The 22412-nt window shown below is 41.8% G+C and overlaps 2 protein-coding genes across 56 annotated transcripts in view; one reads left to right on the top strand and one right to left on the bottom strand.

Moving 5' to 3' along the window:
- RAD52 (RAD52 homolog, DNA repair protein) overlaps window positions 1-7966 on the top strand; it is an 87327-nt gene extending 79361 nt beyond the window's left edge. For 5 of the 6 annotated variants that reach the window (XM_072766321.1, XM_025995458.2, XM_072766319.1 and 2 more), the window contains 5 exons: window positions 4222-4418; window positions 4597-4739; window positions 5971-6054; window positions 6427-6615; window positions 7247-7966. In XM_072766321.1, the coding sequence (XP_072622422.1) occupies window positions 4222-4418; window positions 4597-4739; window positions 5971-6054; window positions 6427-6615; window positions 7247-7308 (675 nt within the window). In that variant the 3' untranslated portion in view covers window positions 7309-7966. Of the gene's footprint in view, window positions 1-4221; window positions 4419-4596; window positions 4740-5970; window positions 6055-6216; window positions 6616-7246 lie in introns of all 6 variants that reach the window. The other variant, XR_012003001.1, reaches the window with a different exon arrangement.
- A 719-nt stretch (window positions 7967-8685) lies between these two features.
- The window catches only part of WNK1 (WNK lysine deficient protein kinase 1), a 150210-nt gene continuing 136483 nt past the window's right edge, over window positions 8686-22412 (bottom strand). For 15 of the 50 annotated variants that reach the window (XM_072766273.1, XM_072766282.1, XM_072766278.1 and 12 more), the window contains 8 exons: window positions 21694-22355; window positions 20851-21053; window positions 18688-18882; window positions 17437-17529; window positions 15140-15181; window positions 13174-13200; window positions 12049-12236; window positions 8686-11660 (listed from right to left, as the gene is read on the bottom strand). In XM_072766273.1, coding sequence (XP_072622374.1) covers window positions 11343-11660; window positions 12049-12236; window positions 13174-13200; window positions 15140-15181; window positions 17437-17529; window positions 18688-18882; window positions 20851-21053; window positions 21694-22355 — 1728 coding nt within the window. In that variant the 3' untranslated portion in view covers window positions 8686-11342. The remainder of the gene's footprint in view (window positions 11661-12048; window positions 12237-13173; window positions 13201-15139; window positions 15182-17436; window positions 17530-18687; window positions 18883-20850; window positions 21054-21693; window positions 22356-22412) is intronic. The other 35 variants (XM_072766308.1, XM_025995450.2, XM_072766288.1 and 32 more) reach the window with 6 other exon arrangements.

Here is a 22412-nt window from a genome sequence, read left to right as displayed (position 1 = left end):
TCATTTTGGTTTTGATTTGTCTTTCCCTGATGATTGGTGATGTTGAGCATCCTTTCAAACATCTGTTGACCATCTGTGTATCTTTGGAAAAATGTCCATTTTTAAAAAAGAAATTATTTAGGTGGTTTTTTTTTTTTTTTTTTTTTTTTGCTATTGAGTTGTGAGTTCTTTACATATTTTGGAATTAACTCCCTATCATTTACAAATATTTCATCCCATTCACTAGGTTACTTTCTCATGTTTATAGTTTCTGTTGCTCTGCAGAAGCATTTTAGTTTGATGTAGTCACACTTGTTTATTTTTGCTTTTGTTGGCTTTGCTTTGGTGTCAGATCCAAAAAGTCATCACCAAAACCAATATTAAGGGCTTATCTCCTGTGTTTTCTTCTAGGAGTTTTATGGTTTCAAGTCTTACACTCAAGTCTGTCTTCATTTTGAGTATATTTCTGCATTGTGTCAGATAGTGGTCTAGTTTCATTCGTTAGCATATACTGTCCAGTTTTCCCAACATTTATTTATTGAAGAGATTGTCCTTTCTACATTGTACATTCTTGGCTTCTTTGTCATAAATTTGCTGATTTATGGGTTATTTCTGAGCTCTCTATTCTGTTCCATTATTCTAGGTGTCTGTATTTATGTCAGTACCACACTGTTTTGATTACAATAGCTTTTTAATACAGTTTGAAATCAGGTAGCAGGATGCCTTCAGCTTTGTTCTCAAGTTGGCTTCAACTATTTGGGGTCTTTTGTGATTCATGACAAATTTAATATTGTTTGTTCTATTTCTGTAGAAAATGCCATTGGAATTTTGATAGGAATTGTCCTGAATCTATAGATTGTTTTGGTTTGTTTGGACATTCTGTATTAATTCTTCCAGTCTGTAGCATGGAATATGTTTCTATTTATTCTTCAGTTTCTTTCATCAGTGTCTTACAGTTTTCACTGTACAGGTATTTTACCTCCTTGGTTCATTTGTTGCTAAAAGTGTTTTATTCTTTTTGTTGAAATTATAAGTGGATTTGTTAATTTCTCTTTCTGGTAGTCTGTTATTAATGTACTGTCTCTGACTTCTGGCAGTTTGATTATAATGTGCCTTGGTGTGTGCCTCTTTGGGTTTATCCTAGAAGTAGTTTTTTGAGCTTCTTGAATTTATCCTTCCTTTTCCTCAGATTTTGGCCATTATTTCTTTAGATAATCTTTCTGCCCCTTTCTCTTTTTCTTCTTCTGAGACTCTTTTAGTATACAGTGTGACAGGTGTCCTATAGGCCCCGTAGGCTCTGTCATGTTTCTTCATTCTTTTTTTGTTTCTCTGATGAGATGATTTCAAATAACCTGTTTCCATGTTGCTGATTCTTTCTTCTGTGAGATCAAGTCTGCTGTAAAACCCCTCTAGTGAATTTTCCAGCTGTTATTATATTTAAAAATTTTTTATATTGTTAGCTGCTTTTTTATAGCTTTTTAAAAAATATTTATTTATTTATTTATTTATTTATTTATTTATTTATTTATTTATTATTTATGATAGACACAGAGAGAGAAATAGAGAGAGAGAGAGGCAGAGACACAGGAGGAGGGAGAAGCAGGCTCCATGCCAGGAGCCCGATGCGGGACTCGATCCTGGGACTCCAGGATCGTGCCCTGGGCCAAAAGGCAGGTGCCAAACCACTGAGCCACCCAGGTACCCCTATGACAGTTATTTTGTTAATATTCTTCTCATGGTATTCATGCATCACTGTCCTGGTTTCATTTAGCTATCTGTGTTCTCTCTTACTGATTGAGCATCTTTATGACAGTTATTTTATTTTATTTATGTATTTTAAAGATTTTATTTATTTGACAGAGAGAGCACAAGCAGTAGGAGCTGGAGGGAGAGGGAGAAGCAGACTCCCGGCTGAGCAGGGAGCCCAATATGGGGCTCAATCTCAGGACTCTGGGATCATGACCTGAGCCAAAGGCAGACACCCTACCAACTGAGCCACCCAGGTACCCCTGTGACAGTTATTTTAAATTTGTTGTTAGCTCATAGATTGTGGTTTTTTTAAGGTCAGTTTTGGAGTTTCATTTTGTTCCTTTGGGCCACGTTTCCCTTTTTTTTTTTTTTTTTTTTTTTTTTTTTTTTGAGAAAATAGCCATCTGTCCCAGTCTTTATGTATTGGTTTGGTGCAGGGGAAGACCTTCACCAGTCAGCCCAGCTAGAGGTTCTACTACTGCTCAAACCTTTTGTGATTCCCCTCTTCCTGGCCTCTCACTTTGTAACTGTAGCTCTAATGTGTTCTGGTGCTCATCTCTGTTTTTAGGGCTTTCAAACTCTGCTGACCCCATCAGCATGCTGAGTCAGGTGAGACAAAAACCAATGCCTTGGGCAACCCCCAGACAAACCACAACACTGGATGCACAGTTTACTCTTTGTTTCTATCCCAGGGGAAGAGCCCAGGATGGGAAGTATTGCTGGTTGTATTGCTCTGTGCTGGGTCAGGGCAGGGGCAGAGGCACGAGTGGGCATGCAAAATGCCATGAATTTTCCTACCTCTTTTGTTGGAATCTTGTCTTGGTTTTATGCTGGCCTGAGTCCTATAGCTTCTCAGCTGGTCACTGGAGTGCTCACAAAGGTACTCTAGTCTGTATGTTGTTAACTCAGTGTCTATAGGAGAAGGGGTGGGGACCTTGGAGCTTCAGAGTCTACCATTCTGTTAACATCCTTCTCCTTTTCTTTTTCACTTTTATTTTTTTTAAGATTTTAAAAAATGAAGTGCAACATATACACAGAAAACTACGTAATTCATAATGTCACAGCCTGATGAATTTTTAGAAGTGAACAGAGCTATTTATCTCTCAGATAAGAAAATTACCATTACCAGCACCCCCCAGCACCATATGCCCCCTCTCATTCACTACTTGACTTCTTTGAAAAGTAACTATTGTCCTGATGTCCTTATTCTGACTTTTATTTAGCCTAATAGATTTTTTTTCTTTCTTTCTTTTTTTTAAAAAATAATCTCTACACTCAGTGTGGGGCTCAAACTCACAACCCTGAGATAAAGAGTTGGATGCTGTACCGACTGAGTCAGCCAGGTGCACCAGCCTTGTAGATTTTTTTTCTTGTTTTAGAACTTTATGTAAATGAAATTGTACTTTATAAAAATTGATTGTGCTTGCTTCGGCAGCACATGTACTATAAAAATTGATTGAAGTATGAAAATGTACCTATAAACATGTAGAAAAGTATACGCATCATAAACGTTCAGCTTGATGAAGACATCCACTTAACTAGCATCTAAATCAAGATAAAACATTACCAGTGTCCTAGAAGTCGCAATAGTGTCCCTTGCAGTCACTGCCAAGTCGTCCTCCCCTTCTCTTCACTACTAAGCAACTAAGAAACCACTTTTAGCAACATAGATTAGTGTAGACTCTTTGTACTTCTGGGAACCAAACAGTATGAACTGTTTTGTGTTTGGCTTTCATTTGGTGTTAGTTCTCACAGATGGTGAGATGCAGGAATGGCCCCAGGTTGGGAGATTGCCTGTGGCCTTGGCTAGCATCTTACATCTGTGCTTTGCCGGTTTTCCTCTTCCTGTGTTTTGAAGGACACTGAGCTGTGCCATAGCAGCCTGAGGCTTCTTCAGTGGTATGGGGTATTTTAGGGGGAGATCCTGGAAGAAAGGGCTGGGAAAGGGCAGGCCTCCAAAAAGACTATGTGTGATCATTTCCATGAAAAAGAAAAAGTCCACAGCATCAGACAGATCCAGCTGCCAAGGATTCAAATTAGAGCTTACAGACCATTTGCCTTGAATCATAAAGTAAGATCCCTTTTTATCAAAACTTGATTAATACAGAACGATGTAAAGTAAAAAATAGTTTTACTTCTTCTCTTGTAATTAAAAATATTAGTTGAAGTGTGGATCCTTTGTCTCAGCTTTTTTAAATTTAATTTATTCATGAGAGACATAGAGACAGAGACACAGGCAGAGGGAGAAGCAGGCTGCATGCAAGGAGCCTGATGTGGGACTCGAACCCGGGAATCTGGGATCACGCCCTGACCCAAATGCAGGCATTCAAACGCTGAGCCCACCCAGGTGTCCCCTTTGTCTCAGCTTCTGAAGACCAAGAGGGGTGACGGATGAGGACTGTCAGATACTGCTCTCCAGGAACCCAGGTAGTCAGGCTGGGACAAGGGAGGGAAGTGCAGCTGGAGGGTTATTTACCCCCTCTCTTCCCTTAGTTGCCTCTTGAAGTGGATTTAACCAAAGCCAAGAGACAAGATTTTGAACCATCTGTGGAACAAGCAAGATATAGCAGCTGCCGGCAGAACGTGGTCCTGGGACCCCCCAAAGCACAGGAGGTGACCTCCCCTTGCAGACTGAGCCGCTCAGAGGATCCCCCCTGTGTGGTGCAGGAAGAGAAGGCTGGCAGCTCCCGGTGAGGCCACGGTTCCCAGTTTCCTCCCTTTCCACTCTTCCTCCTCAGGTGGTCCAAGGGACCTTCGTTCTTTACCCACTGAGCCGGCCAGTTGGTCTGTGCACAACCCCAGAAGTTGCACATGGGTTACTCCCTTAGCTCAGGACCTCACGCCTGCCTTGTGGCTCTTGTGCTGCAGGAGCCTGACTTCTGCCATGGAGAGCGATACCACGTACCAACGGAAGCTCCGGCAGAAACAGCTGCAGCAGAAGTTCCGGGAAGAGATGGAGAAACAGCAGCAAGTCCAACTACTTGCCTCGTCAGTTGAAAAGAAGAATCTGGGTGTGTGAGAAGGACGGGAGTGGAGGCGGTGGGGAGCTGTCCCAAGGGGCCTGCCCGACCCCCGGCCAGCGGGAACCCCATGGCACTTGCCCCAGGTTCCACGCAGGAGAGGAGTCTAGGTGATTGAGAGAACAAAGTCCCATTTTAGAAGACATTGCTCTGTTTTAAGGGAAGGCAACAGGCCTTGACATCATCTAGAACTAGATACTGCAGCGGATAGAACTTTTCTCCCTTCCAGGTACCGTGGCCACCTCTGCTAGGAGGCCTAAGTGGTCTGCAAATATCAGGCAGAATTCCTGGAAGGTAATGCTTCATCCTAGGCTTTGGTTTACTCGAGTCTAGACTCCGTGGTACTGGGACAGATTCCTGGGGAGTCTTGCCTGGAGAATAGAAACAAAGGGCTTATCTCAGACCAATGGGATCTTTGTCTAGCTTCTCCCGAAGAATTATAATGATTCAGAGGACCTTCTTCGGGTTAACTCATTAGTATTCCCCTCAGCACCGACAGGCTTAAATTAATGTAGGGGGAAAACACATCTTACTGTGCTGGGGACGTTCTTAATCTATTATTCTGGACCTGGAGCTTCCGACCACTGCAGAAACTCCTGGTGGGGAAGGGTGTGCGGAGTGTCCCCACCCTGACCACACAACCAGAGCCACTGTTGTTTTTTTTTTTTCTTTATTTATTTATGATAGTCACACACACACAGAGAGAGAGAGAGAGAGAGAGGCAGAGACGCAGGCAGAGGGAGAAGCAGGCTCCATGCACCGGGAGCCCGACGTGGGATTCGATCTCGGGTCTCCAGGATTGTGCCCTGGGCCAAAGGCAGGCCCCAAACCGCTGCGCCACCCAGGGATCCCCTGGAGCCACTGTTTCTATTGGTTTTACATACTGAATTTCTGCTTAAGATTTTTTTGGAACAAGGGTTATAGCTTTAAAAAGTAAAAAAATGGACCAGAGAGCTTCTCACAACCCCTCTATTTTATATGCTGCTTAAGGAGAAATGAACCCCAGTTTGGTGAGAAGAAAAAAAGAATACAGTCTTTCTGATCTCTTATAGATCTGCAGGTAGGGACGGGCAGTCAGGAAGCTTGACTTGGCTGCTGGCTGTGCCAGGAGCCGGTGTAACTCTAGGCGGCTTTGCACTTCTGAGGCTCTCCTGCAGTTCACTGATTGTGTGTATTTGTCTCGCTCCTTGCTCCTCGCTCGCTGCTTGCGTGGGAACTGTAGCAGCACCGCCAGCACCTCCTCTGAGGCAGAGCACTCCTGTGATTGCTGTTTCGGAGCCAGCCACGGACAATGACTTCCTTACAGGTAAGAGCCACGTGAATGACAGTGAGTACCTACGAAATGCACCTTTGGTTGTCACTAACACATTTTGTTTTTTAATTTTTATTTATTCATTTATTTTTGTCACTAATACATTTTAAAAGAGGCATAAAAATCCTCATTTTTATCTGTTTTATGGCCCCGAAGGTTTTGGGACAAAAGAAGACCCATAACTGGCTGATGGCAGTTCTGCTAGCACACAGCTCCTCTGTTGTCCTAAGAGAAGCTCTGCTGTACTTTTGGGTGGGGGACAGAGCAGTCCCAGAATCTGTCATAGTCCACTTGTGACGTGGAATTTCCTATTTGTGTGAGAATGCTTGTTTGATTCTGCATTTCCCATGATCCTGGTCCTCACAGACAGCCTTGGAATGTGGGATGTGGGTCTAGAAGCAGGCGAGAGTGATACCAAGGCCTTGTGTAAACCAGAGCCCCTCCAGATCCCTGACACCACAGTCCTGAAGAACCAGGTGGTGACCTGGAACCTCTGCCAGCAGAATCCACAAGCAAAGTCTGGACCCTTGCACGGCATCAACCAAGATGTCACAGGTAGTAATGTGTTTAGGGACAAAAATGGAAAGAACTTGGGTTTAATTCTATGCATTTTAGAGGAAGAATGCCATTTCATTTTAAGAAGTTGGGTGGTATGCTGGAGGAACAGCAGTCTGAGAAAATGAAAGATGACTGGCTTATGAGCCAGAACCTTTCTTTTGCAGTCCTGACCAGAGCTGTAGCCCGTGTAACCCTTGCTTGCAGTAGGGAGCTTACATGACAGAATGGAGAGCTTCTCCATTGCGTTTGGTTATTGTAACTTGGTTTAGTGTTAATAGAGTGATCTGCCCTAATAGTTTTCACTCTTAGCCTTTTAGTTTATGTTAGGGTTTTTAACTAACATCAGAAATTATTCATGGTCAGTTTATTCCTCATTTGAAAATCACAGCAGCCATATATATGTATGAATAAAATTATATATATTTAATTTTATTTATTTATTCATGAGAGATACAGAGAGAGGCAGAGACACAGGCAGAGGGAGAAACAGGCTCCATGCAGGGAGCATGACGTGGGACTCGATCCCAGGACTCTGGGATCATGCCCTGAGCCAAAGGGAGATGCTCAACCACTGAGCCACCCAGGGATCCCCACAGCAACCATATTTAAATGATTTTTTCTTCCACAGGAAACTGTGATATCTATAGGAAGAACCAGGACTTGAAGAAAAGGAAATTGGATCCATCCTGAGGCTTAGGTCACATCCTTGGACTTTGTCACAAAGGGACTTTCTAAAGCTACTTTTTGGTCATAATATTGTTCATCATTCCTAGGGAATGAGCTTATTTCCAAGGATTTACCTTGCTTCATTCTGACCTTAACCCAGAAGATCTATTGGAGCCTTCTGCAGATAAAGCTGAGCAGTGAGAAGACAAGTGCTTTAAGAAAGCTCGTCACACACCGCAGGAGGAGGCGTGGAGATTAAAATCCTTTTATTTGGCTCTTGATGTTCTTCACTGTTTATTCCTAAGCTACTTACTGTGTTAATATGGATAGAAATTTTAGGGATCCTCAGTGGCTTCCTGCATTCAAGCAATATAAGCTATACTACTAAGTACCTGCAACTGCCTCCACAAAATTATTGTAATGTCTGCCTCCTTTCACTTTGGGTGGGGCTCACTGTTTAGCGTTGTCCACACCATATTGCGTATCCTTCTGAGAACAAAAGCTACAGTGTTTTACTACTTTGCAGCAATCCAGGTTACGTTTTTCATCTGTGATACCATCTCTGATTTACAGGTTCACGGTGGCACTATCCTGCAGTTTTTTCCTAATGGAGGAAATAACCTAAGAAGACCAAAGAAAAGGCATTTTAAGAAAGCAAAATAAATTACTTTGTAACAAAAAATGTGAATAGGTGTTTGTATTTCTCCTTTTTAGGTGGGAGATAGAACTCAACGTAAATGGATTTTTCCCAGTTTCAGACGTTCATAATTCTACCCCCAGCCAATAATGAGTTTACAAGTTTACTTTTTAAGATGCATCTTGGGCAGCTGTGCCTTTTACCTAATCTTCAAGCTGTGGCTTTTATTAATTTTTGGATCACAGATCCATTTGTGGGAAGCTATGGACCCGAGGCAAGGTACTTTTTAAAGATTTTATTTTTTCATGAGACACAGCAGAGACACAGGTAGAGGGAGAAGCAGGCTCTGTGCTGGGAGCCTGATGTGGGGCTCTGTCCCAGGACCGCAGGATCATGACCTGAGCTGAACGCAGATGCTTAACCGCTGAGCCCCCAGGTGCCCCCCAAAGCAAGGAACTCTTGAAGTACAAGGCAGCAGCCAGCCATTTCTATTTCTATGGAAGATGAAGAGGCCATAGCTTACCCTGATTTCTCCTTTATCTTACCAACTTAATTAATGGACTTGGTCATATGTTCATCTTTTGGTTCTGACCATTTTTTTCAGAAAAAAAATCTCTCCCTTGTCTCAAGCATAATCTTAGTTTAGTTCAGATCTGCTTTAAAGTCCCCAGAGTGAGGAATCCAGTTATAAACTGTACACAACTCAAAACATGAGCTAACAAGATCATGAGAAAGGAAATTTTCTGGAAATGAAACCCCACAGCTCAACAAAAGCAAGTTTGGTTTATTTGAATGGTTTCATTAAATAAGTCTACAAAGGTAACAAACTGAAGCACAGAGCGCAATCTTACAAGAAGCGCAACACCCAGAGTTAGTGCAAAATGTACAATTAACGGCTGCTGAGAAACCCCCACGGTTTGAATTCAGTTTATTTGTTTTTTAAACAGTGTACATTGTTAAATAATGTAAGGAAAACATTTATAAGCCAGAAAAGATTTTTGTAATGTGGAAAAAGATACTCAAAGTGTACTATTAACACAAAAATAATTTAAACAGTTCAGTAGCACTAGTTCATTCCTCTAGGCTTCAGTTACTTCATCCACAGGAGGGGAAAAAAAAATCAACAGTAAATAAAACCAGTTCTTATTTTTTGTGTGTAAGTGAAGAGATCTCAAAATTAAACCAAAATAACAAAAAATAATGTGCTGCATTTGGTTCCCTCGTTCCTCTGGTAGAAAGTATGGTTTCATTCATCTTAGGTGGTCTGTTTCTCATTTACTTGGCACCTTCTTTGTTCTATCCTTACTCTTACCATCTCCCCAAGGATCTTAAGCAGAGAATAAATAAGTAAACAACCTTGAAGCAGGGCTTGGAACCCCTGTCCTTTTCATTTCTACTTTGCTAAACCTTCGGCTTTTGTTTGCATCTTTGGGACCTAGGTTAACTTACTAAAGAAAACTGGGCCCGCGAAGGAACAACAGCTTAGGACAGCCAACCAGGCTCCCCTTCTGGTGATTCCTGGGATGTGCCGTTGAGGTGGGTAAGAGATTGGAAACATGTTAATTTCCCAACTCAAGAGTCAAGAGAAGAAGCACCCAAAAAATCAGGAGTCCTAGCTTCTTTCTCCATCTTTGGAGATAATAGATATCCCAAACATAGCCAATTAGAGTATTTTCTGAAAGCTCTGAAAATAACAGAACTGCCCATTACGACTAGGCATAGCACTAAATAATACTGGTTGGTTGCAGTTACTGAAGGGGAGTAGTTATATCAGAATGTGAGAATATCAGTTGCAATTCTAGAAACAGGTGGCATGACAGATTTAAGATCCTGCAACCATGTGGACATCACAGAGGAAATGAGTAGGAATAAGCACTCTTTCTTAAAATGCTCAATTCAGATGTGGGTCCACTTTCCATAAAATACAGTACCCCAAGCTGAGAAATGCAGGATACATTTGCAACAAGAGGAAAGCAATCCAAAGTTCTTAGAGCAACTTTCTCCATCTGTGACTTTTCCAATCAACGTTTCCCAACTTAAAAACTAGCCCCCACCCCCTTCCCTTTATATTCAGCCATTTCCACTAGGTGTTGTCTGTCCAAACCTGGCTTGAGTAAGTAAGGCTCATGGCACCTGCAGGCCAGGCAGCACATATTTTCCTGACAAGTTTGTTCTCTCGTTCTTAGTCTTTCTTTTTCTTTATCACAACCACCCTTAATCTTTTAAATTGCTCAATTTTGTTACCACACCCCTCCTTACTGTTCCTGAAACAGAACTTTCTGCTTTCAACCACTGATGTCAACTTAACTTCTCACCCTGCTCATCTTACACCTGCTCTAGACAAAATTGAATGACTTAAAAAAAAAAAAATACTCTTTCAGTTTCCCTTTGGCATAATCCTCTGCTGGGGTCACATGGACCTAATATCCTTCCATACGCCCTCTGCTGATCTGGGGTCTGATGAGAAGTTGGTGCTAATGGCAGAAGCAGTAGAGTCCAAGGCACTAAAATATCCAGCCAGCAATACTGGGAGAACAGAAGTATTCAAGTACAGTAATTTATACAATCTTACATTCACATTTATTTATCTACTACAATGGAAATACAAAGGAAAAAGCTAAAGTGTCTCAATAAGTAAAGGACAGAGCTTGCTTTTTTTGCAACTTTTTAAACCTTTCATATCTTACTCTTAAAACTACTGTTGTCCAACAACATTTATATATCACAGTGTTTCCACATCAAAACTGATGGCAAAGTTACATGTCCGCAGGGGACTTAATTTTTTTCCTAATTGCTAATGCTGCAGTCAAAGCTGCTAATATCATTTGCTTAAAGCACTAATGACCTATCATAAGAAAGGGTTGAAACCTCAGTCCCCTGGTGTTTTTCAACTGGTTCTAAAGCAAAAAGAAAGAACCAAAGAAGAAACAGAAAAAAAAAGGGGGAGGGGAAACAGGGTAGGAGAGACTCCCAATAGTTTTTTTTTTTTTTTGTCTTGTGGTTTAGATTCTTGAGGAAATAAGGGATTTGGGGTAGGTACCAAAATTAAGAGCTCCACCCACTTGAAAATACTGATGGGTTTGGTTTTACACTGAGCTCTCTCATAGTTTTCTGATAAATGATTCTCTTTTCTAGCCCTCACTATTGGGTGTAGAGAAATAGGAAAGCATGGTTTGAAGCTGCCCCATCACAAGAAAGCTGCTCTTTCCTTCTTGTTCCACTCCAATAAATGGTGAAGGGGAGGGAGAGTCTCAATTCTGAGGGCTCTAAGCGGTATTAAAAAACATTCCTTTCTGGCAAGAAATAACCAGTTAAATGCAGCACTAGTAGTTAGTATATAGGCTACTTTCCCATCCCCCCCCCCCCACCCCTCAGCATTCCATCTCCTGCCCCCAAATCTACTCAGTTAAAGTCTCTAGGTCTAAGTGGTCCGCAGGTTGGAACCTGGGGGGTTGCTGATGGATTTCTGCAAATTGCTGATGTTGAAATTCTGTAAGGAGGCAGTTCCCACAGGCTGGAACTGGCCAAGTGGCTGTGGTGCCGGGCCACCTGTCCCACTCCACTGAGTGCCAAAGGGGGGAGCTGGAAAACCGTACTGCTGTGGGGGGCACATAGACTTGGTGAAGTGACCTAGAGAGGTAGCTGATGCTGCAGAGATGGGGGCAGAAGCACCCAGATTTGAGGTCATGGAGATGCACAGCTGACCAGGTGCGGAGAACTTTCTTGCCATTCCAGGGCCCTGAAAAGAAAACAGCTACATGTAAAGTTTGGTGTGGGTATAACTCAAAGGTGAAATGGGTGGTACTGAAATCTAATTCTAGAATCAGGGCTGTTCAAATCTTATAGAGTATAGTGAAACCCGAACCATACCTTTTTAAAATATGTGTATGCAATTAAGGGTGGTGAAAGAAAAGGGGAGAAAAAAAAAAAACGAGTTGACACCTAGGGATTCAAAAACAGAGTAACTGGATGATTTTGTTTTTTCTAAAAGTGTTTAAATTTATTAGCTACAGAAGGCTATGGCATGAAATGCTAAGCACTAGCTAGGCAGTTGATATCACCTCTGATTCAGATGTGTGCTAAGTGATACTCTGCTGGTCAGCAAATGACAAAAAGGGAAGACTTGCCTCATAATTCATGTGTCCTTTGCTTCCTCTTCTGCCTGAGAGATTCATGGCATCTCGGGCCCAATTGTCTACCAACTTGTGTAGGTCATCTGTGAATGTGCCCTTCCTACTGGATGTCATGGCAGGAGGCTGAGCTGGGGCAGCTTGGCTGTTCACTGTTCCCCCGACAGTGTTTGTGCTGCTGGTCCCTAAAATTAGAGGAAGCAACAGAATACAACCATTAAAAGGAGTTTGGGTTAGAACTTCAGGAAGAGGGAAAACTTCACAGGATGACAAATGGCAAGCCACTGAATGATGAGAGGATAAGCTGAGAAGGCATGCAAGAAGGGAAGGTCCCATAGGTTTGTTTAGCCATGTTTGGGCAGGGCAGGGTAATAAAAACAGATTCTCTTTAGGAGCTGCGGATGAGGCTAAATAACTCCGGATAATGGTAGGGCACAAAGGGGAGGGACCTCTTTCAGCCCATTCACATGGTATCAGTACTGAAACTTACTTTCAGTACCCTATTCCCAGCATCCTGTTGATGAAGGAGGTGCGTTAAGGTTATTGAGGCTCTAGACTGCTGCAGAATGCAGGGTAAAAGAGGATTTCTAGAGCCCCGAGGCAGGATTAAAAGTAGGAGTTAAAGGGATACAAAGGTAGATGCTTGGCCCAGAAAAGATGAGGTTCTGAAACCATGTGGATATTGTGCCACAGTCTTTAGCCATTCTTTAACAGAAAGAGGTGACAGGAGAGATAGCATGCTCTGTTCAAAACCTTTTTCACCTGGACCCATATACACAAATTTGTAAACATAAACTTGGGAGGAATGGAAGCTTCAACCTCTCCCAATTGCCTATGAGTTAAGAACCAAGATTACTCCTGAGGAAGGTTCTCTGTCGTATGCCTGAATCACTCAACTCCAGGAAGACATGGTTTTCCTGAAGATGACCTCAGTTTCAACTGGTTCGTGGATTCTCACTAACACATCCCTCACCCCCCAAAGAGCAAGCACTTGCATGTGGAAGCAACAGGAACATTCAGCTGAGGTAGGAGAGCAAAAGGAAGGAGGAAGCTTTGAGGTTATGATGAAGGAATTCTATTTCTATGGTTTGATGAGAAAGGAAGAAGGGGTCTGTGTCCTGCCTGATTTCGGCTCTGCTGGAGGGCACACTGAAGATTATTCGAAGAGGCAAGTTTTAGGGAAGAGGGAAAGAAAAGTCATGATCTTGTTTTCTTCCCTCACCCCCCACTTTCTTACCAGATCTCACATTTGCTGCAGAATAAATAAAAGCTTCTAAGATAAGTTGTCAGCCACTAGGCCTTCAGATATCTAAGTAATGCTCAGGGGCTAAATAAATGCATACATATTCCTGCTTTCCAGGTCCAAGCGGCACCAGAGCATAGCAGCATGCCCAAAGCAACTCTGCCATTTAAAAGCCCTTTATAATCCATTGCTGGTCTCAAGTCAAGTTTAAACCCCACCACCCTGGGAATGGCACACACAAGCATGTCTGTAGTAGAGTGAGCTAATTCTGAGGTGAAGCTGCAGAGTGAGGAAGGTCACATGCTTCTTACCCTCAAGGCAAGACATGGATCTACTACAGTGTATATTTAGCTTACTTTTTATGCCCACTGGAACCACGAGGGGTAGCTATTGCACATACAGCGTAAAGGAAGAGTAAGTTCCCCTAAGGTATGGGAAACCCAAGTGGAAAAGGATAAGAGCACAGGAAACAGCCTTCCTCGAAAAGCAAGAGAGACAGTGGTGGGGGAAGTACAGAGCAGGAAGCGCAAGCAATGAGTGTGGCAGTCATGATAGTGATAAAATCCAGAGAGCAAGCATATCACATGCATGAGGACTATTTTCCTGTTTGAATAATAATTGCTTGGTAAGCTTGATGATGAGTGAGACAATCAAAATGAAAACCGGAAACAATCACATGTGAGCAGAACTGTCAAAAGCCAAATACAAGAAGCTCGGTAGAGGCGAACACTGCTTATTCACAAAGAGCTCATGCTGGGAGTCACATCTCTCTAGTCTCCTGCCAGTCGCCTCTGATGCTGTGAGGCTCCTTTACATCCACATTTCATTTTTCATTTTAATCTGTCTTACACTCTACTGGATTCTCAAGTAGGGTTTATACACCCAAGGTGGCAGGGGTCAATCACATAGTTAACCTTCTTACTCTGGCTTCTGCAGACTTTCTCATTAAAGAAGGAAACAAACACACTCCTCTCTGACTGGAAATTAACGCCTGGAAAAAGGTGACTTGACTATGAAAGCTAGGAGAACGGATGGCACGTTTAGTCCACCTTAGTAGTAAATGGTTTAAGAACACTGCTTGTAAATGCAGATATTTCTGAGACTGCTGCTTGCCTTCCAGAGAGTTATACTGAATAATCTTGAAACCTTTCTGAGTTCTGCTGCAAAGCTCTAAGAGGTAGTGTTTTACTACCTCAAATCCATTTTTAAATTTTCTCCTGGCATAAGACATTTCCCTGACCCCACACCACCAGATCCTAGCCACAATACCTTACTCTGAGTCATACGTAGCTCATTGCCCAGTATCGCAAATACGTGTGTTTTCTGATTGGCCCTGTAGGGGGCCTGTTGGGCAGTGGAACTATCTGCACATTAAGAAGCCACCAGTCTAAGAACCCAAACTCTAGTAAGTAGTGTTTCTCTCTTCACCAACCTAGCAGACATCTCCCACTATGACGTGCATATATGGACTTTTCTACATTTTGATCAGTGCTGATCTCCCAGCAGGTAGAACAGTGGCCGGCACGTATCTGTTGACTAAAGAACTCTCCTCAAGGAGCCAGGCATCCCCAATCTCTATATATATATCATGGGCATTATCAATCCATAATTGTCACAAAGCCAGGCTCACAGGGGGTCATCTTGTGAGAGAAGACTATGAGGTGATTTCTTAATCTGCCAGTAGTCAGCAATTAAGCATGTTGAAAAGTATCTTAGATAAGGGTGCAGAATTAGACAGATGGAAGTCGGGAATGAGGACGTTGTGAAGCTTCAGGGTTCCAAGAACTCATGGATAACAGGCTTTGCAATCAAGGACCAAAAGTAAGAGAAAGAAAAGATAATTACTACAGAGCTGGTTGCAAGGACAGACTTTTTTCACCATCTTCCCTGAAGCACAAAGAGAGAGCAACATGTTAAAGATAAAGAAACATCAGTGTAAAATACTTAGAATCTCCAAACAGCACACAAAGTCCCAGCAAGAGAAAGCAGAATGCGAGACAGACTGGTGGTACCCGGGAGCCGCTGCCACAGGTAAAGTTCTATGGGACATAGATCTTACTGGCTGTTAGCCTTCACATGGTTGTCTGATGGCTGACAGCTGAGCTTCCACATCCAATCTTTGTATCTAAGAGTGCTTGGCACTGAGATTCTGGGATGGGGGAGGAACTCCAACACAGTCTCTCAGGTCTTACTGCTTGAATTTCAAATACTCAAGCAGTCTTTCCACTGACCCCGTCCCACTTTCTATTTCTCCTGCTGGGTTGTTAAAAAGCACTTAATTAAATGCATTAGTAATTCTACTCCAGTAGACTGACAGGAACACTATTACAGTTTTGAGTATATTTAAATTGGCTAATATATTTCCAAATCCTAGATATACACACTAATCCCTTCCCCTCCAGAAAAATCCTTAAAAGTATGTGGAAAATAAGCAACTTTTAAACATAAATAAAGCATTAAGCCAAGCCGTGCTTCCAAACCGGAATCTATTTTGAGAGCACAGAATAACGCATCCAAAACTAGAAAGACCCCACGCCTGTTACGTATGTTTTCTCTTCCATATTTGCTTTAAATCTGCCTCTTGCAATTTGTTCACCAAGGCTTAAAAGATGTATAATCAAGTGCCTTCAACAGATGTAAGGCTTCTCTTTTTAGACCCAAAAGGAAGTAAGATTTAATATCTCTAACATTTGATGTTACAAGTGTGCCACCACCTACCTTTAAGAGTATGTGAGAATTTAATTAATTAATTAATCTGAAGTGTAGCTCTCACGTTACGCTTCACAAAAAAGCCTTGGTTCTCTTTCTTCCCTCTCAGACATCTCAGGCTATATGATATAGGCCTGACATGTTATATACCACTTTACAACACTTGTCTCCTACGTGTCTTTTCACTTTGCCAGCTGGACATAGAAATTAAATGCTTATTTAAGTGTCAAGGTGCTAATAACATATCTGGTCCAGCCTGGTCTAACCTGTAAAGTTATCAATCTCAGTACCCAAAAACCACACATGCTTTGGAAAACTGCCACACTGGATAACACCGTCCACCTCTCTTGTTTAAAAGTCCTGGGCTGGTGATATGTGAGGCCCGAGAACCTCTGGACCATACTCAGAAACAATGATGACTTTTGCACATGCATTTAAAAAGCACTTCAATAACCACATCAGAAGTTTGAGGCCTTAACAAAGAAGGTCTTTAACCAAACTCTAACAGGTTTTCTACCTGAGCCTTATTTTTGTTTTTTTAATTTTTTATTTCAATATACATTTATTGACCATCTACTATGTGGCAGGCAGGCACTGGCTAATTAGAAGGAAATGATGTGTGCTTCCCAATGCTGCCCGTGTCTGTGCACACCACCTTACTTGATTTGTACAAGAGCCCTAGGAGATAGGCATCATCTTCATTTCACATATGGGAAAGACAGGCTGGGGAAGTTGGGTGATCTGCCATTGTACCTTACTTTTAAGAAGAGAGCAGAGAAATCCTAGATATTATGTTAAAAAAGACCATTTTCATTGGCAAGTGCTGGGCTTTGGTCCTTAAAAAAATTAATGCTTAATCAGAGTAACTATACTGAAACCCTTTTTGAACTACCGATTTTATGGAGTTAGAGGGTGAGGGGGGAAGTGAAAGGATCCAATGAAGAGACTCTAACATCATTTCAACTGATAGGCTTAACTGAGAAGAAAAATAATTTCAATCTACTCTGAAAAAGAATAAAAAATAGGGTGTAATTCTCCCCTGCTGCCAGGATCAAAGTACATCAGTGGTCAAGACGCGCTCTGTCACTTCTAATGCCAGAGACAAGGGGGGCGTACATGACTATGGACTTCAGTCTTCATTTATTCCAAATGGCCCAGCAGTCTCTATAGCATAGCCATCTTTTCTACTCTCTGTCATGGATCTATGAAGAAGCACTTCTACCTGAAAATTATTTTGAAGTTTATGGAAACCTAATTATTATCTCTATATTTTTTATCATAATTAACAAAGAGACCCAAACTTCTGAGGTTAATAGTTCAGCCAAGCCACTGAGTAGATGATATACAAAGAGACAATGAAAATGGACTGCATGAAACATCAGATCCAAGCAGCAGAAAAACAAGGACAAGGAAGGAGTAAAGGTGTTACACACAAAGAGCCAAGCAGGGCGTACTCAGAAATCGGGTCCTCCTGCCACCAGGTTTGAATGTCACCTGCTCAGATGCACAGTTAAACTTCGCACAGCCTGTGAGAGGGGAAAAACAGGGAAGAACAGAGAGAGAAGAGACAGAACACAACTACAAGATGTTAGAAACTTGAGGCCGGAGTGGTGAAATGCGCTAAGATGGCACACAGAAGAACAAGTTTCCAGGAAAAGGTTAGATATCTAGGCCAGGAAATAGGTCTCAATTCCCACCCTCTGCCAAATGCTGAAGCTCTTCCCAGTGGGAATAATGCCAGCTAGCTTGCGGTCCTAGTGAACAAGTACACTCCTCTTATGAAGAGACAGTCTCATCTTTATTTTGTTAAAATTATTTTTATTTTATTATTTTTTAAAGATTTTATTTGTTTATTCAGGAGGGACACGAGAGAGAGAGAGAGAGAGAGAGAGAGAGAGAGAGAGAGAGGCAGAGAGAGAAGCAGGCTCCATGCAGGTAGCCTGACGTGGGACTCGATCCCGGGTCTCCAGGGTCACACCCTGGGCTGAAGGTGGCGCTATAACCGCTGAGCCACCCATGCTGCCCTGATCTCATCTTTAATTTCCGTTATATTGTGGCAAAAGCACCTATGCGAGTTACCTGTAACTTCTCTTACTCTTTTCCACCCAGATGATACCTAAGTCCTTCCAGTTCTCGTTCTACTATTGCTAGCAGCTCTTTCCTCGACAGGAAAGTTCTGAATGATCATTAGTAAATAAAACTATATTTAGGAAGTAGATTACAGATACTTGTACGGCTATTTATCTTAGTATGCTACTCCCATACTTAAAAGTTTAAAAAATCTGCACTGGCTAAGCAAATGTATTAGCTCTTCAGAAACTGCTACAACTCCTTCAATTTTGGTTCAGGAAATTTCAGTCTAGTATTAAAGCATATGTTCCAATCCCAAATGAGTTATTAATTTGATTAAAGTCCTCACGTAAGTCACAAATGCAACTTTTTGCTGTAATCCTTTGAAAAAGGCAATTTCATCTGATAGAAGCAATGAACTCACCTAATCTAATCATTGCCCAACTGCCCCTTCCAGCTCAGAATCTGTAGGTATACAACAAATAGGTTGTGTTCTGGCCAGCTGGTTTTCCAACTGACCTTAACAATAGGTTACTCTTCAGGCTTTTGTGGCAGGTATGATAGCTTCTCCGTTTTAATGTTTTTAGAAGATGATGGTTGCTTTGATTGCCTACCTTGACCTGGAGCAGAAAGGCTTGGGACTGAAATGGCACCATCACTGGTAAAGGCTGAGTAGAGGTTGTCACTGGAGGGAGATGGCTTAAGGGGCTGTAACAGCTGATTTGGCCCAGTCTCAGGGATGTTGCCAGGAGGGTGGAGGGTCTGCTGAGCGTGCAAAACTGAAGCAGCACTCTGACCAGACAGGTTACCTGTCAAAAGATAAAGCGGCATGAAGAAACATGTACAGCTTTCCCAACACCCTAAATGGCACTATTCTTATTCCTATAATGTGTCCCATTAAGTGACTAATCACAGGTCAGAAGCTATAACTGATGAAAGAACAAAAAGCCTCCCTCATGGGAGGGGAAGTGAGAGAATCAACAGGCAATAGGGCCAGAGATAGCTTTAGATATCCGAGATGGTACCCAAGTGTCATCTGGATGGAACATGAAGAGGGTATGACCGAATTCCACAATTGCTTTCCTAAATCCTATTATAAAACACTGAGTCAGAGCACAACATCAATAGGCTTGATGGGCAGTCTTTGCTTAGTCTTTATTCTTAGCATGTGTCAGATCAAGTAAAAAGTGGTGTCAAGGGATCCCTGGGTGGCGCAGCGGTTTGGCGCCTGCTTTTGGCCCAGGGCGCGATCCTGGAGACCCGGGATCGAATCCCACATCGGGCTCCCGGTGCGTGGAGCCTGCTTCTCCCTCTGCCTGTGTCTCTGCCTCTCTCTCTCTCTCTCTGTATGACTATCATAAGTAAATAAATAAATAAAATTAAAAAAAAAAAAGTGGTGTCAAAATAGACACAAGTGACTACAGAGTAATGCAAATTTAAAATTTGTGGCAGGTGGCTTTTAGTTTCTAATCAATTGTCTTTAAATTGACAAACGTGTCTGTTTCCTACTAACTGGTGGAATAGAAGGCCACTCAAAAAGTCAAAATTGGGGTAAGGATCTAAATTAGCTAATATCCCTTATAATCATAATCACATTTCCACTACTGAATTGGTTCTAATATACTAGAGAAAAAGTCTGGGTTTCTGAAAGCTTCCAGAGAATGGAAAGCTGCTATGAAATTTGAACTGTTTTCCAACATATTTATATTAGATCTGGAGAGCAAATATGGGTACAAGCTTATTTCAGTTTTTTTTTTTAACTTTTCAACTATTTTTTTTTTTTAAGATTTTATTTATTCATGAGAGATACAGAAGAGAGAGAGAGGCAGAGACAGAGGCAGAGGGAGAAGCAGGCTCCATGCAGGGAGCCCGATATAGGACTCGATCCCAAGACCCGAGGATCATGCCCTGAGCCAAAGGCAGATGCTCAACCCCTGAGCTACCCAGGTGCCCCTACTTTTCAACTAATTATCTGTTAACATCACAATTTCACCAAAGGGTAAAAATTCTATCACAATTAAAATAGACAAACTATAGTTCATTATAAGATATTGTGATTTAACTATTTTTTTATTACAACCACAAACAAGTTTTTTTCTTTCTTTCTTTCTTTTTTTTTTTTTTTTAAGATTTTACTTATTTATTCATAGAGATGGGGGGGGGGGGCAGAGGCACAGGCAGAGGGAGAAGCAGGCTCCATGCAGGGAGCCCGATGTGGGACTCGATTCAGGGTCCCCAGGATCAAACCCCGGGCTGCAGGTGGCACTAAACCGCTGCGCCACCGGGGCTCCCTGTTTTTTTATTTCAATACAGAAATAAAAACTTGAATCAAGAAAATTACTACCTGTGACATATATGAAATTTACATTCCTCCTAGCTGCAATGATGAATAATTCATGCATTGAAAAGAAAAATCTACCTGAACTTTACTAAAATAGAGTACAGTTGCTTATGAGTTTGGTGAAATGTGAATTATATGAGTAACCAGGCATTGCTACATTGTTTATCCTTTAGAACAACTGTAAGTGGCTACCAGTAGAGAGTCATATGGATCACAATGGAATAAGGCATTGTACTCACCCAGTCTACTTTCATAGACTCAACAAAAGAGATACTATAAACATAGGGAGTAGAAAAGTCAAGGAAGCAAGAATATTAGGAAAGTCGAACTCCTTTGAAATTTAACAAAAACAACAAATGTTCATATGTTACATATAGAGTTGGAGACAGAAAAAGAAATGGGACAGCCAAAGCTGACCTGGACCATGGCTTTTTACCTGAAAGCTGGGGACTTTTATTCCCCAAGGAACTGCTGCGACTAGACTTGCTGCCTTTGCTTTTAGTGGGTCGCCTTCTTCTCCCTGAAAGAGGAGCAGCTGGGGGGATAATGACAGCAGGGGGAACCTTTCCCAGTTTGGTATACAAAGATTCAATTTCATGCTTCTGGCGACTCTGCAGGTCTTGAATCTCTTTAAGATGTCTATGAAAGATAACCAAACATAATTCAAAAACATTATCAACATTTTTGTTCAAATGAGATTTAATAACATATTCTTTAACCTCCATTCAAGTATTTACTCATTTATTTTTCCCCCAATATACTTAACCCAAGTTCTACTATCTTGAAATTCTAGTTTGTCATCTCATATTGTTGGCCTCCATTACCCAAGCCAAATTCCAATCAGCTCCTAACCAACAACAGATAGTTAATGATGTGTTAGGAGAAAAGGTTTCCTGACTTTTGAGACTACACACAGAAGTACTGAATTTGCTACTCTGATCCAGTTTATCAACTATGATCTATAAAACCTGCCCACATAATCTATATCCCAGTGCCATTACTGGATTCATTTGGTAGACTAGTAAGTAGATTAATAATGATAAAGAGTACTATTAACAAAAACAACCATATAATAACAAAAGGTAAAGAAGTAGAAATGCTATGGGTCCTTATAAGAGACCTAATGAGAACATTCAGATAACTAGCTTTTGCTTACCACTCTCTCTTGAAAAGAAATGAGGTATAAGCATTTTGCTTGAAAAAACACTAATCTAGGCACCAGTAGCTAGGTCTTAATACAGTTCTGCCATTATTCTTTCATAGAAGAAAATAGACTTACTTTTCTCGTAGTCTTCGCAGCTCTAATTTTAAATCTTCATCTTCAATATCTGACTCATTGTCACTACTCATGTAAGAGGAGTTGAATGAATTACTAAGGCTTTGACTTAGATTCTGGATAGGCAGGCTCTTTGAGCTCAGCTGATGGGGGGAGTGTGGACTACCTGAACCATCATCCACATCCCTGCTCAGGAAGGCAGCCTCCAGGTCAGAAGATGGTCCGTTCAGATGTGAAGGGTCTGACAGTTCAGGCTTTTCTTTCTTTGGTATCACAGCTGGAAGAACACCTTGTTCCAAATCCATAAAAGGAGGAGACGCTATTGGTCCCTCTTTCTTTGCCTCAATGAGCTTGTCTTCAGTTCTTGACACAGAGAAACGACCTACTTTGTTTGCTGTAGTTGTCACCTGAAAACGTCCAACCTTGGTAGGCTGCCCAGTTTCTGACTTTGCTTCTGAGGCAGGAGTTTTGTGGGCACTATCTGGCATATCTGATGAGATGCCAGGGATGGTTATCCCATTAGGCTCTGTCTTCACCAGGGTACTTTCTGGACTACTACTTGATAGCACTGAGGACTCTGAAGTGCTGGATTCAAAATGAACAGACTTTCCATCTTCTAACTTATTTTTACCCTCCTTTTGAACATCATCCATTGCAACTGAAACCTGACAGAAAGAAACCAAAGTGAGGTTAAAAAACAAAGTCCCCAATAATCAATTTTT

Source organism: Vulpes vulpes, chromosome 8, assembly GCF_048418805.1.
Source record: "Vulpes vulpes isolate BD-2025 chromosome 8, VulVul3, whole genome shotgun sequence".
NCBI lineage: Eukaryota > Metazoa > Chordata > Mammalia > Carnivora > Canidae > Vulpes > Vulpes vulpes.
This window is presented reverse-complemented; position numbering and strand designations above follow the sequence as displayed.